Source organism: Magallana gigas, chromosome 2 (assembly GCF_963853765.1).
Source record: "Magallana gigas chromosome 2, xbMagGiga1.1, whole genome shotgun sequence".
Lineage (NCBI taxonomy): Eukaryota > Metazoa > Mollusca > Bivalvia > Ostreida > Ostreidae > Magallana > Magallana gigas.
Genome location: NC_088854.1, coordinates 15,082,427 through 15,108,437, shown reverse-complemented (window position 1 = coordinate 15,108,437; position 26,011 = coordinate 15,082,427). Strand labels below are relative to the sequence as shown.

At 32.9% G+C, this 26,011-nt stretch overlaps 3 protein-coding genes across 3 annotated transcripts; 1 reads left to right on the top strand and 2 right to left on the bottom strand.

Moving 5' to 3' along the window:
• Positions 1-386: 386 nt before the first annotated feature.
• LOC105339140 (mitochondrial import inner membrane translocase subunit Tim16) lies at positions 387-4,372 on the bottom strand. The gene is made up of 4 exons (XM_011444558.4): positions 4,223-4,372; positions 3,658-3,828; positions 3,197-3,319; positions 387-535 (listed from the first exon to the last, which is right to left on the bottom strand). The coding sequence occupies exons 1-4, from the start codon at positions 4,355-4,357 to the stop codon at positions 449-451; spliced, it is 516 nt and encodes a 171-aa protein (XP_011442860.2). The 5' UTR covers positions 4,358-4,372; the 3' UTR covers positions 387-448.
• Positions 4,373-4,549: 177 nt separating this feature from the next.
• LOC105339141 (leucine-rich repeat-containing protein 59) lies at positions 4,550-10,169 on the top strand. The gene is made up of 7 exons (XM_011444559.4): positions 4,550-4,708; positions 5,334-5,393; positions 5,986-6,249; positions 6,738-6,810; positions 8,014-8,157; positions 8,320-8,376; positions 8,588-10,169. Exons 1-7 carry the CDS (start codon positions 4,619-4,621, stop codon positions 8,923-8,925), a joined length of 1,026 nt encoding a protein of 341 aa, XP_011442861.2. The 5' UTR covers positions 4,550-4,618; the 3' UTR covers positions 8,926-10,169.
• Positions 9,889-24,997, bottom strand: LOC105339142 (patched domain-containing protein 3). The gene is made up of 4 exons (XM_034448159.2): positions 24,729-24,997; positions 14,617-15,582; positions 14,145-14,351; positions 9,889-13,780 (listed from the first exon to the last, which is right to left on the bottom strand). Exons 2-4 carry the CDS (start codon positions 15,572-15,574, stop codon positions 12,387-12,389), a joined length of 2,559 nt encoding a protein of 852 aa, XP_034304050.2. The 5' UTR covers positions 15,575-15,582; positions 24,729-24,997; the 3' UTR covers positions 9,889-12,386.
• Between the last annotated feature and the right edge of the window lie 1,014 nt (positions 24,998-26,011).

Genomic DNA, 26,011 nt, shown 5'->3' with positions numbered 1-26,011 from the left:
AAAGATGGCAAAAAAGTATTTCCATTACATTTAAACTTTGGACTCTAACCTTTAAAATCAGAAAAATATACATGTTATTTGTTATTCATTATTCAATTACTGATATTTTCCTGAGATACTGATTCTATAGGGTATCAACATTGTTGTTTAATGTCATTATAACATGCAAAGTCCTGTACTCAAGAATAACACTAATAAAAATCCTCATCTGATGAGGATCATGCATGCACTGATGAAAGACATCCACTCATATGACACACTTTCTAAACAGTCACCAATGAAGACCTTAAAGTGGTTCATTACATTCAGCCCATAATTCAAAGCTACATGTAGGAATGAGTCTTGATCATGAAATGCCCACATAGTCTTTTTTTCCACATCTCGTGTACAGGAGCACTAAATCACAGACTGGACTTTAGATGAAAACACAGCAACTAATTTGTTTATGTTATGTTTTAGGTTCTTTAGGCTCACTTGATCCTGATTGTTCTGACTTTTGTAGTTCCATGTCTATTCTTTCTTTTGCACGATATACCTGAAACAAATATCGACTGATACAGTTTCCACAATTACATATTTAGCATTTCATAACAATTTAAAATTGATCAAAAGAAACACCACTGTTTATTTCCATAAATGATAATGTTTGCTTCATAAATTGTACCGGTATTTCAATATTCATAAATCAAATATCTTTGTTTCTGAACTACATGCATTCATTAGAATAAAAAAAAGTTCATAAATTTTGTTTTTAACTTGAATTTCAACATTTTTTTCACAGATGGGTGTGTATATTTATTAACAAAAGTGACAAAAATTAATGGAAACAGGGACAGAAACAGGAATTGGGACAATTATAGTTTAATGGGTGAATGTATATCAGTACATATAAATTAATGTTTCTATTGAATATTAAGTTATTCAGATATATGCATTCAGAAAATTCATAAAACAATACAAAATGATACACGTATACACCAGTACATGTAATATGTAAACAGTGTGACCGTTGGACCGAGCGCAGATTTAACACAGAGCAGTTTGATTTTTGTAGAGTAAAATTTATTTGAAACGCACACAGTAGCATCCGCCTGGTTGCCTACTCAAATCATTAGCCAAAGTTTTACTAAACGTCGCGTGCTCAGTCTACATTGTGACGTCATATTTCCGAAGCAAAACGACAAGTTTTGTCTTCGGAAATAGCCGAAGAGAGTAACGTTATTCCGAACTATTTTTTTATTTCTTCTTTCATTGTTTATCAATTTAATTCATATGAATGCCGCTGTAATAAAATTAAATACTTTATTCGGCATCTAAAAGATCTGTTCCTTGACCTTAATGTTTTTATTTTCCATCTGATAATTTGATAACACATACATAGAACATGTCGTGTTTCTTGATTGAAGCACTATTGAAAATTATCTGGTTTCCTTTTTAATTTCTTTTAATTCGAATTACCTTCTATTGAAACACTGGAACTTATTTAATCGAGTTTAGGGGCAACAAACATCGATAAGTACTGATCAATCAATGATCGAACTAACTTTTTAAAAACAAAATGGCTGCCAAGATGGCGGCACCCAGGGCTGGAAGAAATTTTTTTTGGCCTTAGTACCCCTGATTCAACTTTCATTTTTCACTGATTTTCTTATATATATACGTGTTACCATTAATCCTCGCTTCGCGAGGCGGGCTTTACCCGCCTCTCGCTGCGCTCGGTATAATATACAATTACTAAAATAAAATATAACTACCGTATTTTCCCGACGATAAGTCGGTATTTTTTTTCTATGAAGCAGAGCACTCGACTTATTGTCCTGATCGACTTGTCTAAGGCTTGAGGTCAGTAAATTGTGGGGAAAAAAATTTTAAAATCTTGGTTTTAATCATCTTGAGCTGGCTGTGTTATTGAAAATTACGTTGTTGAATTCAATGTTCATCTTTAATTATTATCATTTTCACTCATCTGTTAACACTAGAATACATATTAATAACAGTTATTGAACAATGGTGCAAGTGTCTTTAATCAATTAAAAGTTTTACCGTTCCGTTTTTATAAACACATTGTCACATGATTCCATATATCACTATAGTGGGAAGATAATATTGCGCAGTAAAATTGAAACCAGACTTGGATGGAAAAACATATTGCAGTAGGTCCGGGGAATGTTTTGAAGTTTTATTATTTTAGTAGTAAAGAGTTGTTAGTGGAAAGTATAAATAAGAAATATTTCATGGTCAAAATCAATCTTAAAAAACGTAATCGGCAATTATCAACTCTATTGTTTATACGGTAGTCTTTACTGATCCCGGTTGTGTTAATAATCTTGCTAAGGCTGAAATCTATACGGCAATTTCACTCACTGTGTACATAAAGAGTACCGTTATAAGAGTGATTATAGTTCATTAATTAATTATTGTCCAATTCTTTGATTATTGTTAAATAAAAAATTTAGGAAACGTATGTATGTCGTATATCGTCATTATCAAGTTGTACAAAGGATCGATCTATTCTAACAGTGTCTCTTTAAAATAATAGCATATAACTGTATTACTGGATACAAAGTAAACAAGTTTCATCAAATCATAGTAATTGCTAAGCTTTCTGCACTTGAGATCCCCCTTTGAAGTCCGACACGAGACAGGTGCATGCCTCTGACACCGGAAATTGTTAAACAAACATTGACCACGCGCCGAGTCAACAGGTGGCTGGTTACGTAATGGCGAATACATTGGCGATGGTCAGAGTGGGTGATTATTTTAATGCATGGGAATAAAATATTTCTGTCAAAGTAAGTTTAATTTTGCATAACACGCGATATCGGGAATTGTTTACAATGCAAGCGACTTTGTAGATGTTGTCGGTATTTGAAAATATGATTCATAAGTATAAAGAGTAATTGTTTAAATGTTAATCATTAATAATAATTGGTAGCAATATCGGGGACATCGTGGCATCATACACTGATAATGTTACTGCAGTTTTATACACCATTTTGAAGCGATAAGTTCGACGTGTCGTCTGAATCGACGTATCGTAGGATTTTGTTAAAATTTTGGCTAAAAATGAGCAATTCGACGAGTCGTCCACATCGACGAGTCGTCGGGAAAATACGGTAATATAAAAAGTAAAATATGAGACTTGATAAACTTACTAAATTCTTTTATAAGACTTGTACAATGTACACTTAATTACCTTGGATTGTAAATATAATGAACCACCTTTGGCTTTGTCATTGACTTCAAATAAATGTTTGTAGTTTTTCTCAATGGTTTCTATATCATGTGGCTCTGTCACATTTAAAATCTGCTTGGCTTCCTAAAGAAAATGGAAAACACAAAAATGAAACTGCTTCCATATCTGTCTAGCTGGCTTTATAATTGAAGATTGTGTTTGTCAAAATCAACTGTTTTGTAAAAAATGTCTAAAATATAAGAAAAACATTGTAACTTAGCAATTTAAAAACTTCAAATTGTATTCCACCAAATGTTTCTACAAGTAACTTGCATCAATGAATATGCTTCAAGTAAGTCAAGATAAAATTATTAATTCAAAATTCAGATGTCCTTCACATGTTGGCATTTATAGATTTACACAACATTGAACAATTACACAATTTGATTTGGATTTTTGTAACTTTTCAACATAAAATGTACCTGCAGTGTCATTCCAGTTATTGAATCATTGGCAACTCGTCTAGCACCCTGCCTCCCCCCACCTGCTCTCTCAGCTGCTTGTTGACTGGTGCGGAATTCCTCCCTCACTGCCCTTGTAAAGGCACGACCCACAATCTGAGCACCACCTATGATTAGTTCTAGCAAAGGTTTCTAGAAAAAGATCAATACAATGTCATTATATGTCACAAGACAAGAAGTTTTCATCAACTTAGATGAAAAAAAAATCAATTACATTCATCTTCAAGACAAACAAGTACTTTTCTAGAAAAATCTGTCAAAAGGGGAAAATATCGGAATCAGATTTCCGTCAAGATATTTTAAGCCAGCTGATTTATTTTCTATAATATGATAGAATTGTCTTTGAAGTAAGAATTTCATTGACACAACATGTATCCATTGCATATTTTTGCACTCGGGTACATTTGTTTAGGATTGCGTCACGTCAAAACGATTCATTTTTATAGACATACAAGTAAAATGCATTAAATTTATATATATCGTGAAGTGGAATATCTTCAAAACGAAGTCGTTCATCTTTTCTTACCATGCCTGGTATTTGATGGACAAACGAAATATTATGAAATATTCTCCTGGGGTTGGATTCGGAAGGACAGTGATTAGGACATCCAAACCATGCGAAGAAAAAAAATCCGTGTAATTTTAGCGTTTGAATTTTCATCACCACTCCTAACCCGATCAAATAATCTATTTAAAGATTTTCTTAGAATTAAAACATTCTTTTACTATTTGATGGTATCTATTAGTGTTTTTATTTTAAATGATAACGAAATAAAATTAAACGTTTAGCTGTTTGATAAGAAAAGAAATCAATTATACTTTTAATCATTTTATGATCGGGATCGATCTCAATAAAACATTTTGCTGCTCCTGTATGACAGCAGGTTCCGGTCTTCTTTGAACTTTCACTTTAAACCCTAAAATGCCGAAAGAAAGTTTAAAAGACAAGCTTGAGGGCAATGAACTTGACTTAAGTCTCAATAATTTGGACACAGTTCCTGTCAAAGATCTGGTATGTTTATTTAAAATTGTTAAATCTATATGTAAAACATACTGTACAGTATTGTTCAAATGTGTACACTACTGATACCATATGTAGAGTTTTCAAAATTTAAGGTAAGATTATGAGAACGAAAGTCGAAGCACCTGATTTTAAGAGTCCAAAACCTGAGTTCGGTTTAATTGATCTATTCAGTAAAGGTTAATTTGAAATGGCAATGTAAATTGGATTACATCTTTAAAAAAACAACTAAAAAACAAGTTTTGAAGTTTATCATACATGATACAGCTGTCATATAACGTTACAGTGTGTTTATTACTATCCTCTGTATGGTATTTTTTATCAAGAACTTTGTAACATATCTGTTTATGATATTTATGTAATGAAACTTATAGTTTCGATAACAACCCTTGATTAATACTGCTTTCACTTTCAATATATCAATCTATGTTTTATCTCTGATAACTATCTGGCTAATCTTTAAACATGATTCGTACAGGTAAATTATGAAATCAGTGATTTCAGATAAAGTCTTCTTGATTAGATTAGATTTTTAGTTACCGATAGGTACTCAAGTTGACATGATAATTGATTTAAAAAAACCCAATACATTTGACAATAACATTTCAATTTGTAGGCTGCAATCCCAAAAGCAACTCGTCTGGATTTGTCTTGCAACCAATTGACCTCTCTACCAGTGAGTTTAGTTATTTTGATTTTTTTTTTTTAAAAGCCACCTGTATATTGATTTTGATCAGAGGCATAAACAACAGAGATTGGCAACTCCACCATTAGCAAGGTTTGTTGTTGAAAAATGGTATGGGATCAACCTTACTTTGAGAACTACATTTTAGTAAACTGAGATAATGATCTTAAACCAAAAGTATATTGTTTTAATGAAAAGCGTGCATAGGTTTTAGACATTTTGAGACAAAAAATTGAAAAATAACATTAATAAATAGAAAATATATTGGCCATAAAACATTGGCGAAATCTCGGACAACGGGTAGCCAACTGCCTCCTAAAACTCCTCATTTAATATTGTTTATATGACATAAACTCATGAAAATATAATATTTTGAATGTTTGGTAATATTTTTTAGCTGTTTATATTTCAATATAATTGTTTATTAGAAAGATATACTGATATAAATTGGGAACACTTTACAATAGGGACCGCAAGATTTTGATCAGTTGCCAATCTATGTTATTTATGTCTCTGATTTTGATAAAGTATTTAAATGGATGTCAGATGAAAAGTGTATGTATATTTTGTTTTGTGTGTTCAGGACAACTTTCCCTCACTGACTCATCTAGTAAAAATTGACCTCAGTAAGAACAGGCTAACAGAGCTACCAGAGAACTTTGGAAACCTGCAGAATCTTCAGCATCTAGATCTGCTTGGAAATCAGCTTGTTCTTTTACCCATCAGTTTTTACAAACTGACCAAACTGAAATGGCTTGATTTAAAGGACAATCCACTACAGGCTGATCTACGGAAAATAGCAGGAGATTGTTTGGATGAAAACCAGTGCAAAAAGTGTGCTACTCAAGTAGGTATAGAAGTTGAAATCATAGGTCATGTAAACTAGACCTAGTCTTGCAATATAACATGAAATCTAAAATATGTTTACAACTTTTAAGTTTACTTGGTATTAATATTGGTGGGGGAGGGTTGTGCTGTAAATGTGAAGACCAAAAAGTCTTTATCGTTTAATTGCACACTTTTTGGAGCTGTAAAGGTAAAACCAAGGTGTAATATCAATAGGCCATGGTAGCGATATTGGGCTCATGATACTTAGGGCTACAAACATTTTTCTGATGGTGAAAGACAAGGTTTAGAAAAGGAGAGTCTGAAAACGACAATACTCTGAGATGAACAATTATGAGCACATGTTTCTGACATAACAATATATGGTTAAGTTCCTTACTGACCCTCAGATAGTTTGTCTAAATGTATTACATATAGCATCATTGTATTAACAACAAGTTAAGTTGCACTGAAAATAATATTTTTAATTATATGCTTTATGATTCTCAGGTTTTGAAGTATCTCAGGGATTGTAATTCAGAGCTTGAAAGATTAAAACAGAAGAAGCTAAAGGAGGAGAGAGGTAAAAGATTTGATGTCTATACATTGTATAACCAAATAACTGACCATCTTTTTTATATAACTGAATGATTTAAAGGTTGGGGGGGGGGGGGTGACTTTAGGGCATGTTGGAATGAGCATATATACAGGTTTGTATATTTTTTTAAGGAAAATAAACCCTTGTTTTGGAAATAATGAATTTGTGAACTTGTATTCAGTATACTTGTATGCAGTAATGTACAATTTTTATTTTAAAAAAGTTGCTTTATAATAAATTGATAAATTATTTACATTTTAAGGTCGAATAACACACCTGGAAAAAAATCACTCAAATTAACAGTAAATTATTTGATTATGAAAGATATACTAGTAATGATAAATAAACTGTACATATGTTAAATAAGGAAAAGAAAAATGCAGTTTGGTGATAAAAAATGAATATCTAAAAAATTTAATTCAGAAAGTAACAACAAAACCCCTTGCAGAATTCAAACTCGGGAAGTACAGATCACAAGCTCGACACTTTATCCACTCGGCTATGGAGTAAATTACCGGTACATGTTGCCGTCGATAAAATCCTTTTTAATAAAACGAAATGTTGTTTCGATCAGAGGTCAGCCTTTTTGTGATGATGTGTTATTCCACCTTAACAATAATGTGAAAACTTATGGAATTTTAGTCAAGCTTTAACTTGTATTTGTTTTCTTACTTTATATAAAGAATACAAATACTGCATACAAGGCTAAATTAAAAAAAAAAAATTCCACAGGTCATTTGGGCTTTTAATTCAAAATCTTTGCAGGACATTTGCAAGTTTTTACTGTCCAATATTATCAAAAAGACTTAAATATATAACTGCACCAAAGGAAAAATGTCCTCTTCGCAAAACACTTTTCTGGCAAAATACAAGCTAACTGATAACTGGTCCCTAAATAGAATATTCTATCGTCAATATTACAGATGTCCTTATGGACCTGTTTTAACCTAATCTTAACGTGACCTGAGTGTATCCTGGTCACAGATTATTCTTTCTTACTAGTACCATCCCATTAGGCCATCAATTATTCAAGCCCTTTGCAAAGTGCATAGACACAAAAATGCTACATCTTGATGTTTTCCGTAATAAGAACAATAAAACTGTACAAAATTAAGTAAATGTAAATGCATGTACAGTTGTACACATTTCTATCTGTAAGTATATTAGAAAATTATGTTGATTTGGCAGAGGAGAAAAAAAGACTGCAAGCCGAAGAAGAGGCAGAAAAAGAAAAAGTTCGCCAAGAACGAAAACAGAAAAAGAATGCAAACAAGAAAAAGAAAGATGATACTACAGCCAAAGAGGATGTTTATTCTCCAGTTAAAAAACCTGGTAGATATATATGTTTTGAACATACATAAAAGCAATACTTGATTTTTGAATTAAATCTGTCATATTGAAGTTCACATTGTTGCTGAAAGCATGGATCCTCAAATCAGAATACATCTATATGTTTTAAATGATTCACAACTGATTTTCTTTTATGATATGTAGAAACCAAAACCATATCAAATGGCAATGGAAAATCGGCAACAAGACCAAAAAACACAGGTAGATAGTTTATATACTAGAACATGTATATGTATAATAAAACTTTTGAAGATTAAACTTTTGATAGCTAGCTTTTTATCAAATAATGTGCATGAATTATTTGGTTTTGTAATCCATTTACATTGAATATTATGACTCTCTCTAGACTGTAATCTTTGTCAGATGAGCAAATGATTGATAGATTTTAATATTACATTTTTATGTGTCTCAGGTACTAAGTCAAAAATGTCCTGGTTTTCCATTCTTGCACTGTTCTTTGCTGTGTTTGGGATCATAATTGGTAGCTTGTACACAGTTTGTCAAGAAAACAAAAATGAACTCTGTGAACAATACTGGAAGCCAGCAGAGACACAGACCAGAGTTTTCCTTGCTAATATGAAAACCAACTCTCAAGAACTGATGAAAAGGTCAAGTGAGACACTGTCTGGCTATTACGATAAATACATGGGTAAGAAAACTACAGAGCAAAAGAAGAGTCAGGAAGACAGCAGGACCAAGCCCACAGAGAACACGGAAAAACCAGGAAAGAAGGAGAGAGCTCATACTTGATCTATACATGTATGTTAATCGGCAGAATACATGTCCATGAGTCTGTGCACAGAAATCATCGATCAATTTTTTTGACATCAAAATAGAAGTCTTAAATAATTTCTATATTTTCTCTTGCTAAATGTTGGCTCAAATAAATCCTTTTGTCTGAAGGAATAGGGATAAATGGTATTTTTTGTTGTTATAAATTTTCACCTATACATCCGTTTATCTGACATCAAAATGATAATGTTATCATCAATGTTAATAAAACAATTCATGTACAAACAAAAAACTGTCTTTTAAAATGGGAGTATTTTGCAATTGATTTCTTGTCATGTTATCTACTACCACATTTCATAACAGATTCATTCCATTTATTGAATTTTGATATACAGGTTTCATTTTTAGGATTCATGAATACCTTTCATGACAATTTGTTCTTTCCTCAAATCACAACTTTCACACATGCAAACAAGCCATTATTTTCCATAGTTTTGCCAAGATTAAGTTTCTTATTACATGTGACAAGTTCAATGTAAGGTGAATTTGCCATTTCAGACTTCATTTCACCCTTTTTCGTTATTATCTTAAAATATAGAATCTTTGATCATTCCTTTTATCAGTAATATTGGAGACAGTGTTGTTGTTTTTTTATTGCAATGTATATATGAAGTTCCATTTGAATAATTATAGCTTTACAAGCTATAAAATAATGTAAATTTACATCTTTAAATGATTATGTGTACTCTATATTTATAATGAGTCATTGTAACAGTATTTCACTGTTAAAAATGTTGCAGAGAAGTTTTTTTAATTTGCAAATGCATGATTTATATGTACTGAGTAATTGTTGTAATTGGGCCATGTATGGATGAACACTTTAGGTTGGTAGACTAGTACATGTTATATTAAGGTACTCGACATGTGTTTGAAGCAGTGTCTGCATTACTTCTTAACTCATGCAATACATTTATTTATTACAACCTGGATTAAGAGGGGAATTAAAGGCAATGGTGCCTATAATCAAGTTCTTTTTCAATGTAATGTGCAAGTTAAACTCCAGAAAAATACTTCAAAATCTGTATATACTATTCGCAGTACATGCTGTATTACTGGTAAATATCACCATATGTTTTTGTAGACTCTTTTGCAGTAAAATACTACACTTAAATACTTACTTTCTATGAAGTTCTTATTTTAGCAGAAAACTGTGTCGGTTAGTAGGGTGAAAGGATGAAGAAATAAAAAAGTCATTGCTTCTCTGTTATGTTTATTTTTCTTTGAAATAAACAGCAAACGGATAACATGGAAAATATGTTTATGCCTGATAAACTAAAGTGCAAGTACATGTATATATCATTTAAACAATAACATGCTTTTTTTTTGGGGGGGGGGGGGTTCATGCGGAATATGAAGGTGGCGATATCGCAGAAAAAAATACATAAACAGCGTCAGCGGTTTATGTAAAAAAAATGCAAAGATCGCTACCTTCATAACCCGCGTGGATCTTTAAAGACACCGTTTTGTTGTTTTACATTTACATCTTTCTTTTAACAAATTAATGAAATGATTGAAGAAAGTAAGTAAAATTCACTATTTTACTGTTGATGTACATCAGCGCGTTAGCTAAAAGAAACAACCAAGTCGTCTCCTATGGGAATGAGAGTCTCATATCATGATTATTTCGTGCAGTCTGTGATTTGTTCTTGGGGTAGCTGTAGGTTTTAACCAATCGATATACATGTATATATATTAAACGGGGCTTGTAGATTTCAATCTGACTGTTTCAATACAGCTATGAATTAACTATAAGTTTCCGTAAGAAATACAATATAGTAGAGGGAATCATACTCAGTAGGATGTAAATATCGATAAGCAAATGTACAATTTATTTGATTTCTTCTTCAGTAAGGACAGAGACGAGTAACAAAATAAACTTCAAGATTCGTGAAAGACGAAATATCTACCTTTGAAAAAAGCCAAATACATTTCGGTCTTAGTATTCAATAAATCATTGACATATTGCCTAAAATGTGCGTGTATAACATAAGTACATAGTTGCTTTGCGCCGCGTGGTAATGCACACTTCGATATGTGTCAACGTGTGCTGTTTGGGCACAAACGGGTTTGTATGATAATTAAAATCAATGTAAAAATATCATTAACTGTTCTTACAATAATTGAAAAATGATGAAATATAAGTAATAAGAAACCATTTTTTGACATTTAGGTAAGTTTGGGGGGGGGGGGTGATCATTACGTTCGGTACGTGATCAAATATATCATAAAGGCCGAAGGGCTTCATGACACGTGCCCGACTGTAACTTTAGTGCAGATCAAATTTTGTTGTATAGTTTATTACATCGATCATTGACACGTCGCAAGAAACGGGCGTTTTAACAGCATCACGTGATCATATGTAATAGGTGTCTCTTTTTTAAAACACGAAAAAATGACGCACGTGGTTGGGGCACAAATGAGGTTTGCATATTTTTGAAAGATGTATTCAATATTGTGAATAATATATCACAATTTGATTTTAATAGAGGTATAAATTGGCATTCGTAAAAGGAAGTGTCATGTAAGTTTTTAATTTACTGGGTGGGTGTAAATACAAAATTTATTAAGGTTGTGAGAGAGATTATTATAGTTAAGTTTAGAAATCTTTGATTTAAACTTTAATGTAACAGGTTATAGATTTAAAATGTAGCAGCTGCTATGAGAACATGCCAAACAAGGTTTTTTTCTATTAGATTACCTAGTTATTTTAACCACATTTATTATGCAAGAGATATCCTACATGTAAGAATGTACTAAAGAAAATAAATAAGCACCATTTTAAACCCAGTTCAAGTTCTATAAAATAGAAGGTATATTAATTGCTGGAAAATATTTATAATATTGAAATTTAATACTTCTACTAACAAAATGTTTAAAATACATGGTTTGATATCGAAATGAATAGTGAAAATTGCATACAAGTAAGTAGCTTCAAAAGTTTTGAATTTAGTGGGTGTGTATAAATACAAAATTTACATCATGACAGAAGTATAGCATTTCATTACTGGGAAAAATCATGCTTTTAAGTGGTTCTTAAAATACTTTCATCTGCCACTGTGACAGTAAAATCTTTTTTAGGTTATGCGAGGTGTACATCTGAAATATTATGTAAAACAAGTTCAACAATTCTCAGCAATGCTATATTGCGGCATAAAAGGAATGAATACAAATAAAAGTGCATGATCCTGCGCGATTGCGTTCATCATACTTTTAGTATTTAACTGTTTCACATCTAGCTGTTCTATATTTTTAAAGTTAAGATTCAACAAAAGTTGAATTGATTCGATCTTCATAATTTGATATCTACGATAGAAGTTAAGGTATATATCAATGATTTGAATTCATTACAATTCAGTTGTTATCCGTTAGAACACTTGATATAAATAAACATATGTTATAACACTACTGAGAGGGATAATTCAAATTGGACTTGAACTAGATTTAGAGTTTTCGCGTTCCAATTGCGCCTTCTCGTCAGGTTTAACTTTTCTCGCTTTTAATGGTCCTATAAACGATAGCACTGTTGGAATCAGAAGAACTGAGTGGGCAAGACCAAAAAATATCACCAAGAACATCATCTTTCCAAAGGTCTTAAATATATAGCTATTTGCAAAGCCTAAAATCGAGACTCCCAGAAGAGTTGAAAACGCAGCGTTAAAGATCGGTCCTCCTGATCGGTCCAAGGAAAGATCGACCTTCGTAGCCCTGTCGTCTGCGTCTACGGCAAGATAGGCATGACAGATGTGGGCGCTGAAATCTACAGAGAAGCCTACGGTCATGACGAGGTGTATCATGGAGATGGAACTGAGGGATATGTCCCAGAAGAACATGAACCCAAACACCCCAAGGAGAATGGTGAAGAGAGTGACCCCTACAATGATGATCAGGGTCGGGTGGGGCATGAAGAGAATGGTGACAATTATGATGACCACTATAGCGATGCCAACAGTCTGTAAGGTACTTGGAAGAATCTCAACAAACTGCTCAAAGAAAATAAAAGGGGGAGAATAAACAATCATCGGAATGGCAGAATTCGCCGTCACTTCCCGCATGCGCAACATCATCTGACCTTGGTCATATGTGGATGGTATGTTGTTGGTTTTTAGATAAAATCGAGACGAAGTGATACTCGGTCCAGACGAATCAATAACCACATCACTAGCATATAATGGCACATTTGTTAGGAATATCTGGAGGGCTGTGATGAATGCAGATTCAGAGGTATCCACATACAAAGCAGACTGTTTAAAGGCCGTTAACCAGTTCAACTCAAACGAAGGGTCAATGTCCTTGTCTTGTTTTGCAGTTGTTAAGATCGATGCTATGACCCCTTGAGTCCACGACGAAGAATATGTCTGAGTTGTTTTTACGTTAAAGGACATAACAACTTCACTTCGAAAGTAATTCTCTCTCCACATGCTGTACTTGTAAAAGAAAGAATCTTCTGTGACGAGGTTTTGCAGAGAGAGTCCTTGATCAAGATGGACCACGCCATATATTGAAAATCCTAAATAAATCGCAAAAATTACTAAAATTGCTATTTTCAAAACTAGATATTTCATAACGAATTGAATCAGGCGTTTTGGGTATTTCTCTAGAGGGCTATCGACATCACTGCGATCTTTCGGTGGGTATCCTGCGCATGCGTACAGCGAACACCCTGTCTTGCCATCCATCTGAAGAGATTCCTTGTCTTTTGTTCTCGTCCAACAAGCAACGCAGTGGCGATTATCCTTGATTCTTTTTTCATTTATGACAATGCATGAGGAGAAGATAGTTATTTGGTTGATGTAGCAAAAAAGTACTGCAACACCTGTAACGAATAGAAAAACAATTACTCAGTACATTGTACTTGTTATTTATCTCTCTGGCAAAAGCGACCAAAATAACCGGCCCAAAAAAGTTATCGGAATATTAATATTCATTATGATAAGTTAAGATTTTATCCTTTGAGGATAATTGTTTTCCTTTTAAAGTTTTTTGACCGCGGTGTTTATATTAAAAGAGTTGTCATTGATTTAAAGAACATGGGATCAATGGTATACTAGTATTTTACGGTCTTATCCGGAGATCGAACCCATTTTAACATTCAATCGGCACACGCGATCAGCTTGAGCCGGGTAGATAAACTGATGAAAATCTTATTTTTAAAAGTTCATTAAATAGTTAGAGGTTACCAGTATATATGCAGAAGTTTCTGACACTGATGAAAACCGAACTTGCTCCAATTGAAAATGCCAGAAAATCCGTAATTGAAGTAATGGTAATAGCGATACCACTGGTCCTCATCATGAAACTGATTCGGTCAGAAACACTCGATTTTTCTATGGACTCGGCATCAGCTATTCCAGACATTAAAATGAAAACATCATCTATTCCAATTCCTAAAAAAATTAAAAAAAATTAAATCAATTTCAAGAAAACCCGAAACATTTAGTTTATTGTTATTAAAGTGAAACAATTGACTTCTAAAAAAGAAAAACTAATTTAAAATAACAATATGAAGTTTTCATTCTTATTGTTTGCTTTTGGATGTTTGAATAATTGATTTTAATATTAATTAACTAGATTTAAAACTAGTTATATGTTCTTACCGATGATAAGAAGTGACTATTATACTAGTTACAATGTACATGTATTTGTGCTTACCAATTATAAGAAATGGCATTACTCCCACAATGCTCATGAACTTTACTCCTATAAGACTAACAAAACCAAAAGAGGACAGGATAGAGAGAACTGCTGCTAGAACCCCTGCTTGTCCCAGAAGGCTCCTGTCGGCAATGCAGTTACCGTTTAGCCTCGATGTGGCAATGCAAGCATACGTCATCATGAACGTCATCGTCAAAGAGTAAAACAAAATGTCTCCTCCAATGTTTTCCTCCAATTCATTATCAAGTGCATCGGAATAGGAGTAAGCTAGTTCTGAAATATTCACGACAGCGTTGGGTATAGTTTTAACAAACTCTTTTTCCCATTGTTCAGAATAAGAGCTGCGGAGGTAATACGTGAGTTTCAGTCCAATAGCAGACGTCAGAACGCCATTGGAAGCGGTCGGACTTGCGAAAAGAGAAGAAATGGACGTTTGGTTGAATTCTGGATAGGTTATATTGTTTGCCAACATCATTTGCTTAAATTCGCTGGACAGGACGATATCCCCCGATACAACGCATGCACTGCTCTGTTTGGCGCACACATCACTGAATTTGTACACCGTTCCTGATTGGGTAATAGAGATGGAGTTTCGTACAAATTCGTCAACAGAAGTAACATCGTCCAAGAACGTAGATGTTAACATATTTCCCCTGTCTTTTGTAAGAATCAACACTTCCGCAAAGTCGGCTGTTTCTTTGTGTGCATAAAATTCGGAGGAACTTGGATATATGTTCTCTAAGAAGGACCTGTCTTTGGAGGCTTGGCTATTGACCGGTGTGTACAGTCTTTCCGCCCCACTCTCCACCTCAAGTCGCAGCATTCCGAGGCCCAGGAGACAGTTAACGGTGATGGAGATGACTAGGATCTTCACGGGGTGGCGCTCCAGGAATTTCCCGTACATCCCAAAGATCCGGGCGATCCGATCCTCATGCCGGACATAGCAGTCACCCATGGTCGTCCCTGAAAGTAGTTTAACTAAACCTATGTTGAATGAGTACTAAATGCTATGACATAAGTATATACATACTATATAATAATACGCTCGTCGAGCGTTATAACCCTACGCCAAACGGATGTAAACTATGGTTTAGTCAACTTTAGTGAGTATATTGGTCCTTCATACATGTATATATACCCGCATATACAGTGAGTTAATTGTCCATCACGACAACCAGTCAATAACCAAATGTATGTTAACGTATTTAATTCGCAGCATTCGATATATCGATCTATCAAATCATTTTATGATAAGAATATTCATATAGATATTCGTTTTATCAGTCATTCTTGTTAAAATGACTCCAATTTGAAATATCTCTGCCACTCAAGTTAAGATTGGTTTTTTTCTAAAGAACGGGATAAAATTAAACATGTTTTGCAACAAATGATTTAAAGGGCTATACCCAATTTATGTACAATAAATCGCTGTTTATTTCTTAAATGCATTATTAATTACAGCCGAATTAAAGATGTCACAGTGGTTTCCATATGTTGCTATGTAGACGATAGATGGCAGACAATAGTTGTTCGTTTTTTTCTGCTATCGAAGTCGGGAAAGAAAAACAAAACTAAAGCTATAGATTTTTGATATAGCCTACTTCAACCACAAGATTTTAATGACTAAAGTATTTGCCACGCGTTAATTTTTTTTTTCGATTCAATGATTGATAAAACTTGTCACAATATTAGCATTAATAAGCGTTACCAAAACTTGCCCTCCCATAGGAACTAAGCTAAAACTATTTTATTTGAATAAGTTTTCAGCTGAATATGTCTGTGTTGTTGGTATACTCATCCATTCTTGCATTAATTGTTCAAAATCTTGCGATCAGTGGGATTCTTTTCACTGTTTTATAATTCGGACAAGATGCCTCAAGTGGAAGTTTATGCGCAGCACCCCCTAAGTGGAACAGTGAAAAGATTCATGAGGGTCGTTTAGCACTTGAGCGAAACCTGAGCAAAATAACCAGCCACATCTTCTCCTGTCCCTACGACACGGCAGAAAATCTCGACTTATGTGTTAAACTCTTTACTAATGATTTACAGAAAGTTTTGACTCCACATCTAGAATTTAAAGTCCGACATCCAACCAGACCGCCCGAGCGCAGATGTAACACTCCAGCATCAGATATCCATAGGATCTATACAGAAGATAAACCCTGGTTCACAAACACATGTAAACAAAAATACCAAGATTATATTTGTGCACTCGCCCAATTCAATAAGAACAAATCTGATTATAATAGGGTTAACCTCCATGCTGTTAAACAAATCTACAAAAAGTACGAGACCCGCGCAAAGCGTCAATATTTACAACAGGAGGGAGACATGCCTTGTGCTCTAAGAAAATCAAACCCAAAACTGTTTTACAAAACGTTTCCTAAACACAAATCATCGAGACCTGCTGTGACGGCTAACAACTTTCTTGAGTACTTCAAAACCCTAGAGGGAACCACTTTACCAGAAGACCCGTACCCGGAACTGGATGAAGAATCAATATTTGAAGAGCTGGACAAAGAAATCGTATTCGAGGAAATTCGAAACGCAGTCAAAAACACGACTTGATGTTAAATGAATCTTTTAAATATTACATAGATCTGCTGTTGCCATCTCTACATTATTTATTCAACAACATTTTAAACAATGGTTTTTTCCCATCTCTGTGGTCCAGAGCTTTCATCGTACCGATCCATAAAAAGGGCGACATCTCCGATCCGAACAATTATCGCGGTATCAGCCTGATCAGCAACCTTGGAAAAATTTTCTCGTCTATTCTGAACTCTAGATTATTAAAATGGTCTTGTGAAAATAATGTTATATCTGATGCTCAATTTGGCTTTAAACCCATGTCAGGGACAACAGATGCTATTTTTAGTCTGTATTCAATTATTAACTCTACCCTAAGCCAGAGAAAAAGGTTATATTGTTGTTTTATTGACTATCAAAAAGCGTTTGACTCTGTAGATAGGTATTATTTGTGGTACAAACTTTCAAAACTTGGAATACGTGGTAAACTGCTGTCAGTAATTAAATCTATGTATGCTAATGTCAGAGCATCAGTACTTGTTAATGGTTTTATTACAGAAGACTTTGGAAAAAATGTAGGTTTGATGCAAGGCGAAGTTCTTTCACCTATTTTGTTTTCTCTTTATGTCAATGATTTTGAAAATGAATTTTTCTGTAGTGACACTATCCCAAAGGAAATTCAAGATTGTACTACTATATGCAGATGACATGGTTATTTTCTCAGAATCTGTAGATGGTTTACAAAAATGTTAGATATTTTATATGAATACACTAGTAAGTGGCATCTTACTGTAAATGTGGCAAAAACTAAAGTTGTTGTTTTTAGAAATGGGGGAAAACTACACACAAATGAACAATGGACATACAACGGACAGTTACTAGATATTGTCGATAGCTTTACTACCCTTGGTGTCATATTTAAGTACAATTGTAAATTCTTAGAAACTGAAAAAAAGTTGGCTGAACAAGGACAAAAGTGTCTTTATACCATGCTTTCTAGAACAAAATATTTGTATTTGAATAACGAAACAATGTTGGCATTGTTCGAAACATACGTTAAAAGCATTTTATGTTATGGTTGTGAAGTCTGGGGATCACACAAGGCAAATGATATTGACAAAGTTTTTATGAAGTTTTGTAAGCGTTTATTAGGAGTGAAAGCATATTGTAATAATGCTATGGTTTACATTGAATTGGGATGTCTCCCATTAAGGTGTGTGAGAATTATTAGAATGATAAAGTACTGGTTTAAACTACTTGGAACCACAAACTGTATATTAAAATCCCGTTATGTAAATCTTACCATAGACTGTAAAGCCAAAAGGTCATGCTCCAATTGGGCAGCATTTATTAGATCATAATTGTATAGTATTGGTCTTGGTGAATTATGGGAACACCAAGAATACCTTGTGTTCCAAAAACATTTTCCAATTATAAAGAAAAGAATAATAGATGTTCATTGTCAGGAATTGTATGCTGTTATCAATAACTCTCCAAAATGTTATATTTTTTCACATTTGATAGATAATTTTTGCATGCAGTCTTATTTACTCAAACCTATACCTAAGAAATTTAGAAGATGTATTACAAAGTATAGATTAGAATCTCATTCATTAGCAGTTGAGTCTGGAAGGTATAAAAACATTGTCAGAAATGAAAGAAAATGTATTTTTTGTAATCACAACGACATTGAAGATGTTTTTCACTTTGTGTTAAAAGGCTATTGGTACTTTGCGGAACGGAACGGAACGGAACGGAACCAGTTAAGAGGCCCCAAAAGGGGAAACAATATTTTTTTTAAACGTCATTATTTCAATTTAACTTATCGTAAATGGAAGATTGTTTTACAAATTTTGCTGTTTTAATGAACTGTGTAATACATAAAATATGCTACTCATTGCTCTATAAGTCAATACACGCTTCTTTCCCGAGAAAACCTAAAGTCACTAGTTGTTTTATGATGTTTGATTGACACTGTAAATATAAAGTTGAGGTTTAAACCAAACTCAATTAATCTGTGTGTGTAAAGTCGATGAAAATTACTAAGTAATCTTTCTTCTGAATAGATTTCTTCTGGTTCCGTTCCGTTCCGCAAAATACCATTACCCGTGTGGATATTGGTATTTAACGGAACGGAACGGAATCTTTCAAACTTTTTAAATAAAGGAAAACATCATAACAACTACTAGCTGTTTGTTTATTTCTATGTTCTTTTGAGATAAATAAAGCAAATCATTTCATCAATTCAAACATCTTGCATATGTGCATATCACTCCTGTGTTGTGTACAGCTATAACTTTTATTTCATCTATGATACTACATTACTTACACGGATGATATTACTAGTTTGTTCATCAAGCTAGCAATAACGCAATGTGTATCCCATATTACGTAGAATTCTAAAATATAACGAGCACATTCGCAAGGAAAAAGTTTAATATTCATCACTTACCTTCCTTCTGAACAATTTTCTTCTGGTTCCGTTCCGTTCCGCAAAATACCATTACCCGTGTGGATATTGGTATTTAATGGAACGGAACGGAATCTTTCAAACTTTTTAAATATAATGGAAAATATCATAACAACTACTCACCGTTCCTTGAATTTTTTATCAGGTTCTTTAAAGATGAATGAATGAGTCTATCAATCAAATCAATTCAGTCATCTTGTGTATTTGCTGATTATTAATTTCAGCGTTTGTGTGCGTGTGCTGCATACAACAACAACTCTGTTTTGGGTTTTTTTTTTATCAATTTCATATCATTGTCACGGCAGAACTAACTAGTTGGTTAATTAAGCTAGCAAAAACATAATGCTTATATCAAGTAGAATTCATATTATACCAAGATCATTCGCAGCGCAGGGATAATATCGATAAAAATACTTGATAGTCTTATTTGAAATAAATTTGAATGAATGATGATATAACAAATGTTGTTACCATACTTATAAATAATTTACTTCTGGTTCCGTTCCGTTCCGCAAAATACCATTACCCGTGTGGATATTGGTATTTAACGGAACGGAACGGAACCGTTTAAAAATTTTGAAATATAAAATATATCATAACAACTACTAGCTGTTTGTTTATTTCTATGTTATTTTGAGATAAATGAAGCAAACCAACAAATCAGTTCATCAATTCAAACATCTTGCATATGTGCATATCACTCCTGTGTTGTGTACAGCTATAACTTTTATTTCATCTATGATACTACATTACTTACACGGATGATATTACTAGTTTATAACGCAATGTGTATCCCATATAACGTAGAATTATTCTAAAATATAACGAGCACATTCGCAAGGAAAAAGTTTAATATTCATCACTTACCTTCCGTCTGAACAATTTTCTTCTGGTTCCGTTCCGTTCCGCAAAATACCATTACCCGTGTGGATATTGGTATTTAACGGAACGGAACGGAATCTTTCAAACTTTTTAAAATGTGAAACATATTTTTACAAAGGCAACATTTATTCATTATATAATAAATTATTTGATTTTTTTTAGGAAGAATTAGCTAGTTGGTTAATCAAGCTAGCGAAAGACAATGTTTACATCAAGTCAAAGTTTATATCAAATCCATTTGCAGGGTTATAATCATTTTTAAAAATAAATACTTGATAGCCTTATGAGTGGGCTGACTTATTAAGTTAGCACTGATTAGTAACACAAACTTACAAGCGGAATACAGAGACACATGATTAAGCACATTTAATCAACATTATGATAATCTGTCTCTTGCTGTATCATGGATATGAAAATCCAGTGACATGCAATCCATTTAATGTGCACATTATATTTTTAACATATAAAGCATGTAAATGTATATTTAGCCATGATCAGTGGCAGTTAATCTCTATTATAAAACTGATCGTACGAACAAAGCCCTGAGATGGCTTTAAAAAAAAAGATTCCGTTCCGTTCCGTTAAATACCAATATCCACACGGGTATTGGTATTTTGCGGAACGGAACGGAATCGTGAGAAAATTATTAATAAGTATGGAATCCATATTCTTATATTAATATCTATTTTAATGTATTACAAATAAAGCCATCAATTATTTTTGGAAATAATGTTATCCCTCAGAATATGTTTGATATAATATAAAATTCTACTGGATGTAAACATTGTATATTGTTAATATGATAAACAAACTCGTTTAATCTCCCGTAAACTCCCGTAACAAATAAATGTTCGTTATAGATTGAATAAATGCCGTGCTTGTTATGATATTTTTCATATTATAAAAAATTTGAAAGATTCCGTTCCGTTAAATACCAATATTCACACGGGTAATGGTATTTTGCGGAACGGAACGGAACCAGAAGAAAATTGTTCAGAAGGAAGGTAAGTGATGAATATTAAACTTTTTCCTTGCGAATGTGCTCGTTATATTTTAGAATTCTACGTAATATGGGATACACATTGCGTTATTGCTAGCTTGATGAACAAACTAGTAATATCATCCGTGTAAGTAATGTAGTATCATAGATGAAATAAAAGTTATAGCTGTACACAACACAGGAGTGATATGCACATATGCAAGATGTTTGAATTGATGAAATGATTTGTTGGTTTGCTTCATTTATCTCAAAATAACATAGAAATAAACAAACAGCTAGTAGTTGTTATGATATATTTTATATTTCAAAATTTTTAAACGGTTCCGTTCCGTTCCGTTAAATACCGATATCCACACGGGTAATGGTATTTTGCGGAACGGAACGGAACCAGAAGAAAATTATTTATAAGTATGGTAACAACATTTGTTATATCATCATTCATTCAAATTTATTTCAAATAAGACTATCAAGTATTTTTATCGATGTTATCCCTGCGCTGCGAATGATCTTGGTATAATATGAATTCTACTTGATATAAGCATTGTGTTTTTGCTAGCTTAATTAACCAACTAGTTAGTTCTGCCGTGACAATGATATGAAATTGATAAAAAAAAATGAAAACAGAGTTGTTGTTGTATGCAGCACACGCACACAAACGCTGAAATTAATCATCAGCAAATACACAAGATGACTGAATTGATTTGATTGATAGACTCATTCATCTTTAAAGAACCTGATAAAAAATTCAAGGAACGGTGAGTAGTTATTATGATATTTTCCATTATTTAAAAAGTTTGAAAGATTCCGTTCCGTTCCGTTAAATACCAATATCCACACGGGTAATGGTATTTTGCGGAACGGAACGGAACCAGAGGAAAATTGTTCAGACGGAAGGTAAGTGATGAATATTAAACTTTTTCCTTGCGAATGTGCTCGTTATATTTTAGAATTCTACGTAATATGGGATACACATTGCGTTATTGCTAGCTTGATGAACAAACTAGTAATATCATCCGTGTAAGTAATGTAGTATCATAGATGAAATCAAAGTTATAGCTGTACACAACACAGGAGTGATATGCACATATGCAAGATGTTTGAATTGATGAAATGATTTGCTTCATTTATCTAAAAAGAACATAGAAATAAACAAACAGCTAGTAGTTGTTATGATGTTTTCCTTTATTTAAAAAATTTGAAAGATTCCGTTCCGTTCCGTTAAATACCAATATCCACACGGGTAATGGTATTTTGCGGAACGGAACAGAACCAGAAGAAATCTATTCAGAAGAAAGATTACTTAAGTAATTTTCATCGACTTTACACACACAGATTAATTGAGTTTGGTTTAAACCTCAACTTTATATTTACAGTGTCAATCAAAAACATCATAAAACAACTAGTGACTTTAGGTTTTCTCGGGAAAGAAGCGTGTATTGACTTATAGAGCAATGAGTAGCATATTTTATGTAATACACAGTTCATTAAAACAGCAAAATTTGTAAAACAATCTTCCATTTACGATAAGTTAAATTGAAATAATGACGTTTAAAAAAAATATTGTTTCCCCTTTTGGGGCCTCTTAACTGGTTAAAATGCCCACTTTACAATTCACTAAGATCAAGATACATTAAGAATTATTATGTTAAAAAACCATCTGTGTTCAAACTTGTTCAGTTATTAAGTTCAAACAATACCAAAGAGTTATGTAACCTTGGTAAATATCTTCACTATGCAACTATGTTCAGAAATTCATTGCTCTAGTTAAAATTATACAATTTTTTTTCTATCACCATTGGTAAATCATAATTTCAGTATTATATATATCTATTGTATGATTATCTCACAATATCTTATATGATGTAAACATATATGAAAGCTGTATGTTGTTCTCCATAGCGAGAGTGCATGCTCTGCAGAGACTCTGAAGCCTACTGGCTTCGCATTTTGCGTGCCTCGCATATGTTTATAAATGTTATTATGTTTAATGCTGATGAGCTTATTGCTCAAAGTTGAAATAAATAAAAAAAATAATATATAATTAAGGATTAACAAGCGCTACCGCTTTTTTTCTGCATAAACAATATTTTAAATAATCCCACCCTATATACATATATATTACTGGATACATGATGTTGTTTAACTATAGGTATAAGCAATTTTCAAACTAATTAAAGTAATTATGTGAATGAAAACAATAGAATATATGCCTTTTTGTTAACATGCGTTATCGTTAAAAAGAGTTATGTATTATTCTTTTTTCTGAAACGGATTTTACTAAACGGGAAGTTTGATATATATATATATATATATATATATATATATATATATATATATATATATATATATATATATATATATATCGATCATATAATTAATATATGATTGTCTTTTTTGATTATATACATACTTGAGAACATGTATACGAATCCTTATATCGACATTGATTAGTAGCTGTGGTGTATATTTTTTGGTTAAACTATGCAATAACTTGAAATATTTTTTGTACTGGTAACGGATGTTAAGGAGCTTTGTTTTATTTCAAGAATTTGTACGTGTAATTCATCGCCCGGGACCGGATTTATCACATAAAGATGCAATTAATTTTCTTCTTTACCGGGAAAGTGTTTTTCAATGTTTAGATAGTAATTTCATTGTTTGATAGGATACATTTCAATGATAGTTTCTTGCTTGCACAACGAGAGAAGTAAATTAAAAACATTACAAGTTTGTTGAATTAAAATTATTGGACAAAGTCATACTCAAAATGTCCGGAGGGGGGGGGGCAGCTAGGAGACTATTTGGTACTAATTAATTATCATCATTATTACATACTTATTGAATACTGATGGGCTGTTTTGCCCCCAAAGTTGTACTTCCTAAAAAAACATATATAAAAATATACTGGCATATTCTAAAAATAACAACAAACTTCCTTATTATATACATTTGTTAATATATTGATTTGTATCCTCTTTGTTTCATCTACCATCTCCGCCATTTTTTTCCTTCACTGCGAATTGTGTGAAATATCGATTCTTTGATAGACGTGCATCAGTTTTTGTTTATTTCTTCAGTAATGGCTAATAATGTTCTAATAATAGAACAAATAGTACAAAAAATTATGAGAGATGGAGAAAGTGAAAGAGAGAGAGAAAGAGAGAGATATATATATATATATATACAAAGAAGAAGGGTAGTACGATTTATGTCAGTAATTGTGCTTACCTTAAGCTAGTACATATGTACCTGTCAGAACGTGTATTCCATGGCGGCTTGATAGTACATGAATATAATGCAACTAGGTTCCGGATCTCCGTACACTAACGCTCTAAAATTGTTTTGAAACATGGTCTTTTAAACTCGTGACGTTTATATACACAGAATAAGCCGATTTCTGCATCTATTGCTGAGTATTTAGAGCTTATCGATCAGAAGTGCCGTCCGTTATTACGGGCAAGAGTTCATTCTATTATAGGGTCTTTCCCCGACGATCTTAAAAGACAATCAAGGACGTAATTCAACAATGATATTTTTAAATCGCATCGAAAAACAGTGTATTGTATTTATAGACAGTTAACCCTTTAGTTGAACGAATGCTCCAATTGCAGCAGGGGGGAGTGGAGGGGGGGGGGGGTGGGGTGGGGTCATACAGAGTTTTGGTCACAAATAATCGTCTATTACAAAACGTTGATCTTTCCATCAGATGACTTTGCACTTCATCAATGAACTCGATTGAATTTAATTATTGTTTTTTTTTATTGGAAGAATAAACTATTGTGATGAATTACCGGAGATACTTGTCTTTACATGTTTATACATATATTATTTGTTTTTAAATCATTGTCACTATAGGTAAATGATAAGGAAGTTCTTGTCACACACCCTCCCCCCCCCCCCCCCCCCCGACTGTGCGTGCATTACCATTGATGCATTGCATTTAAAGATCAAAAGTATTTAGACACTCACATGTTATGAGTTTTTTTGCTATTCTCGCTACAGATATGTATTACTTGATCGACAGATTATTAGATCAATAAATAACAGCGAAAACTGATTTTTCTGTAGTTGTGCTAATCTGGGGGTTTTTCTTCTTCAAAATTTTGATCACAAAAGAAGAATTTTAAGGGGCGACCCCCTTTTTGAATTCACCAATAAATGTTCTCTCAATAAACAGATAATACAAATCTTTGCCTAATCGTGAAATTGACAAGATTTTTTTCTTCATATACAACATACTTTGGTAAAATTAAAACTGGATACTACTCAGAATATCAACATTAGATAAGACCATTTCAGATTTTATTGCACCAAAAAATATATGTACGTTTTGTATGGGGCGAAAAATTACGCTTGATACCGACTATGTATTTCATTTTATATCAATTTTTATTAACCCCCCCCCCCCCCCCCCCAATAGCCATGTACTATTGCTACTAATGGTATTTACTCATACGGCGCCTATCTTCGAATTAAAATAATTCTCGAGTGCATATATACATTTTTATGCC

Coding starts and splice junctions, on each gene's coding strand:
- LOC105339142 (XM_034448159.2), bottom strand. CDS start 15,574: ATGGGTGACTGCTATGTCCGGCATGAGGATCGGATCGCCCGGATCTTT. Junction 14,352..14,616: donor AATGCCATTTCTTATAATTG/GTAAGCACAAAT, acceptor TAATTTTTTTAG/GAATTGGAATAGATGATGTT. Junction 13,781..14,144: donor AAACTTCTGCATATATACTG/GTAACCTCTAAC, acceptor TATTCGTTACAG/GTGTTGCAGTACTTTTTTGC.
- LOC105339141 (XM_011444559.4), top strand. CDS start 4,619: ATGCCGAAAGAAAGTTTAAAAGACAAGCTTGAGGGCAATGAACTTGAC. Junction 5,394..5,985: donor ACCAATTGACCTCTCTACCA/GTGAGTTTAGTT, acceptor TTGTGTGTTCAG/GACAACTTTCCCTCACTGAC. Junction 6,811..8,013: donor GAAGCTAAAGGAGGAGAGAG/GTAAAAGATTTG, acceptor TTGATTTGGCAG/AGGAGAAAAAAAGACTGCAA.
- LOC105339140 (XM_011444558.4), bottom strand. CDS start 4,357: ATGAAAATTCAAACGCTAAAATTACACGGATTTTTTTTCTTCGCATGG. Junction 3,829..4,222: donor TCCATCAAATACCAGGCATG/GTAAGAAAAGAT, acceptor ATCTTTTTCTAG/AAACCTTTGCTAGAACTAAT. Junction 536..3,196: donor CATTATATTTACAATCCAAG/GTAATTAAGTGT, acceptor TATTTGTTTCAG/GTATATCGTGCAAAAGAAAG.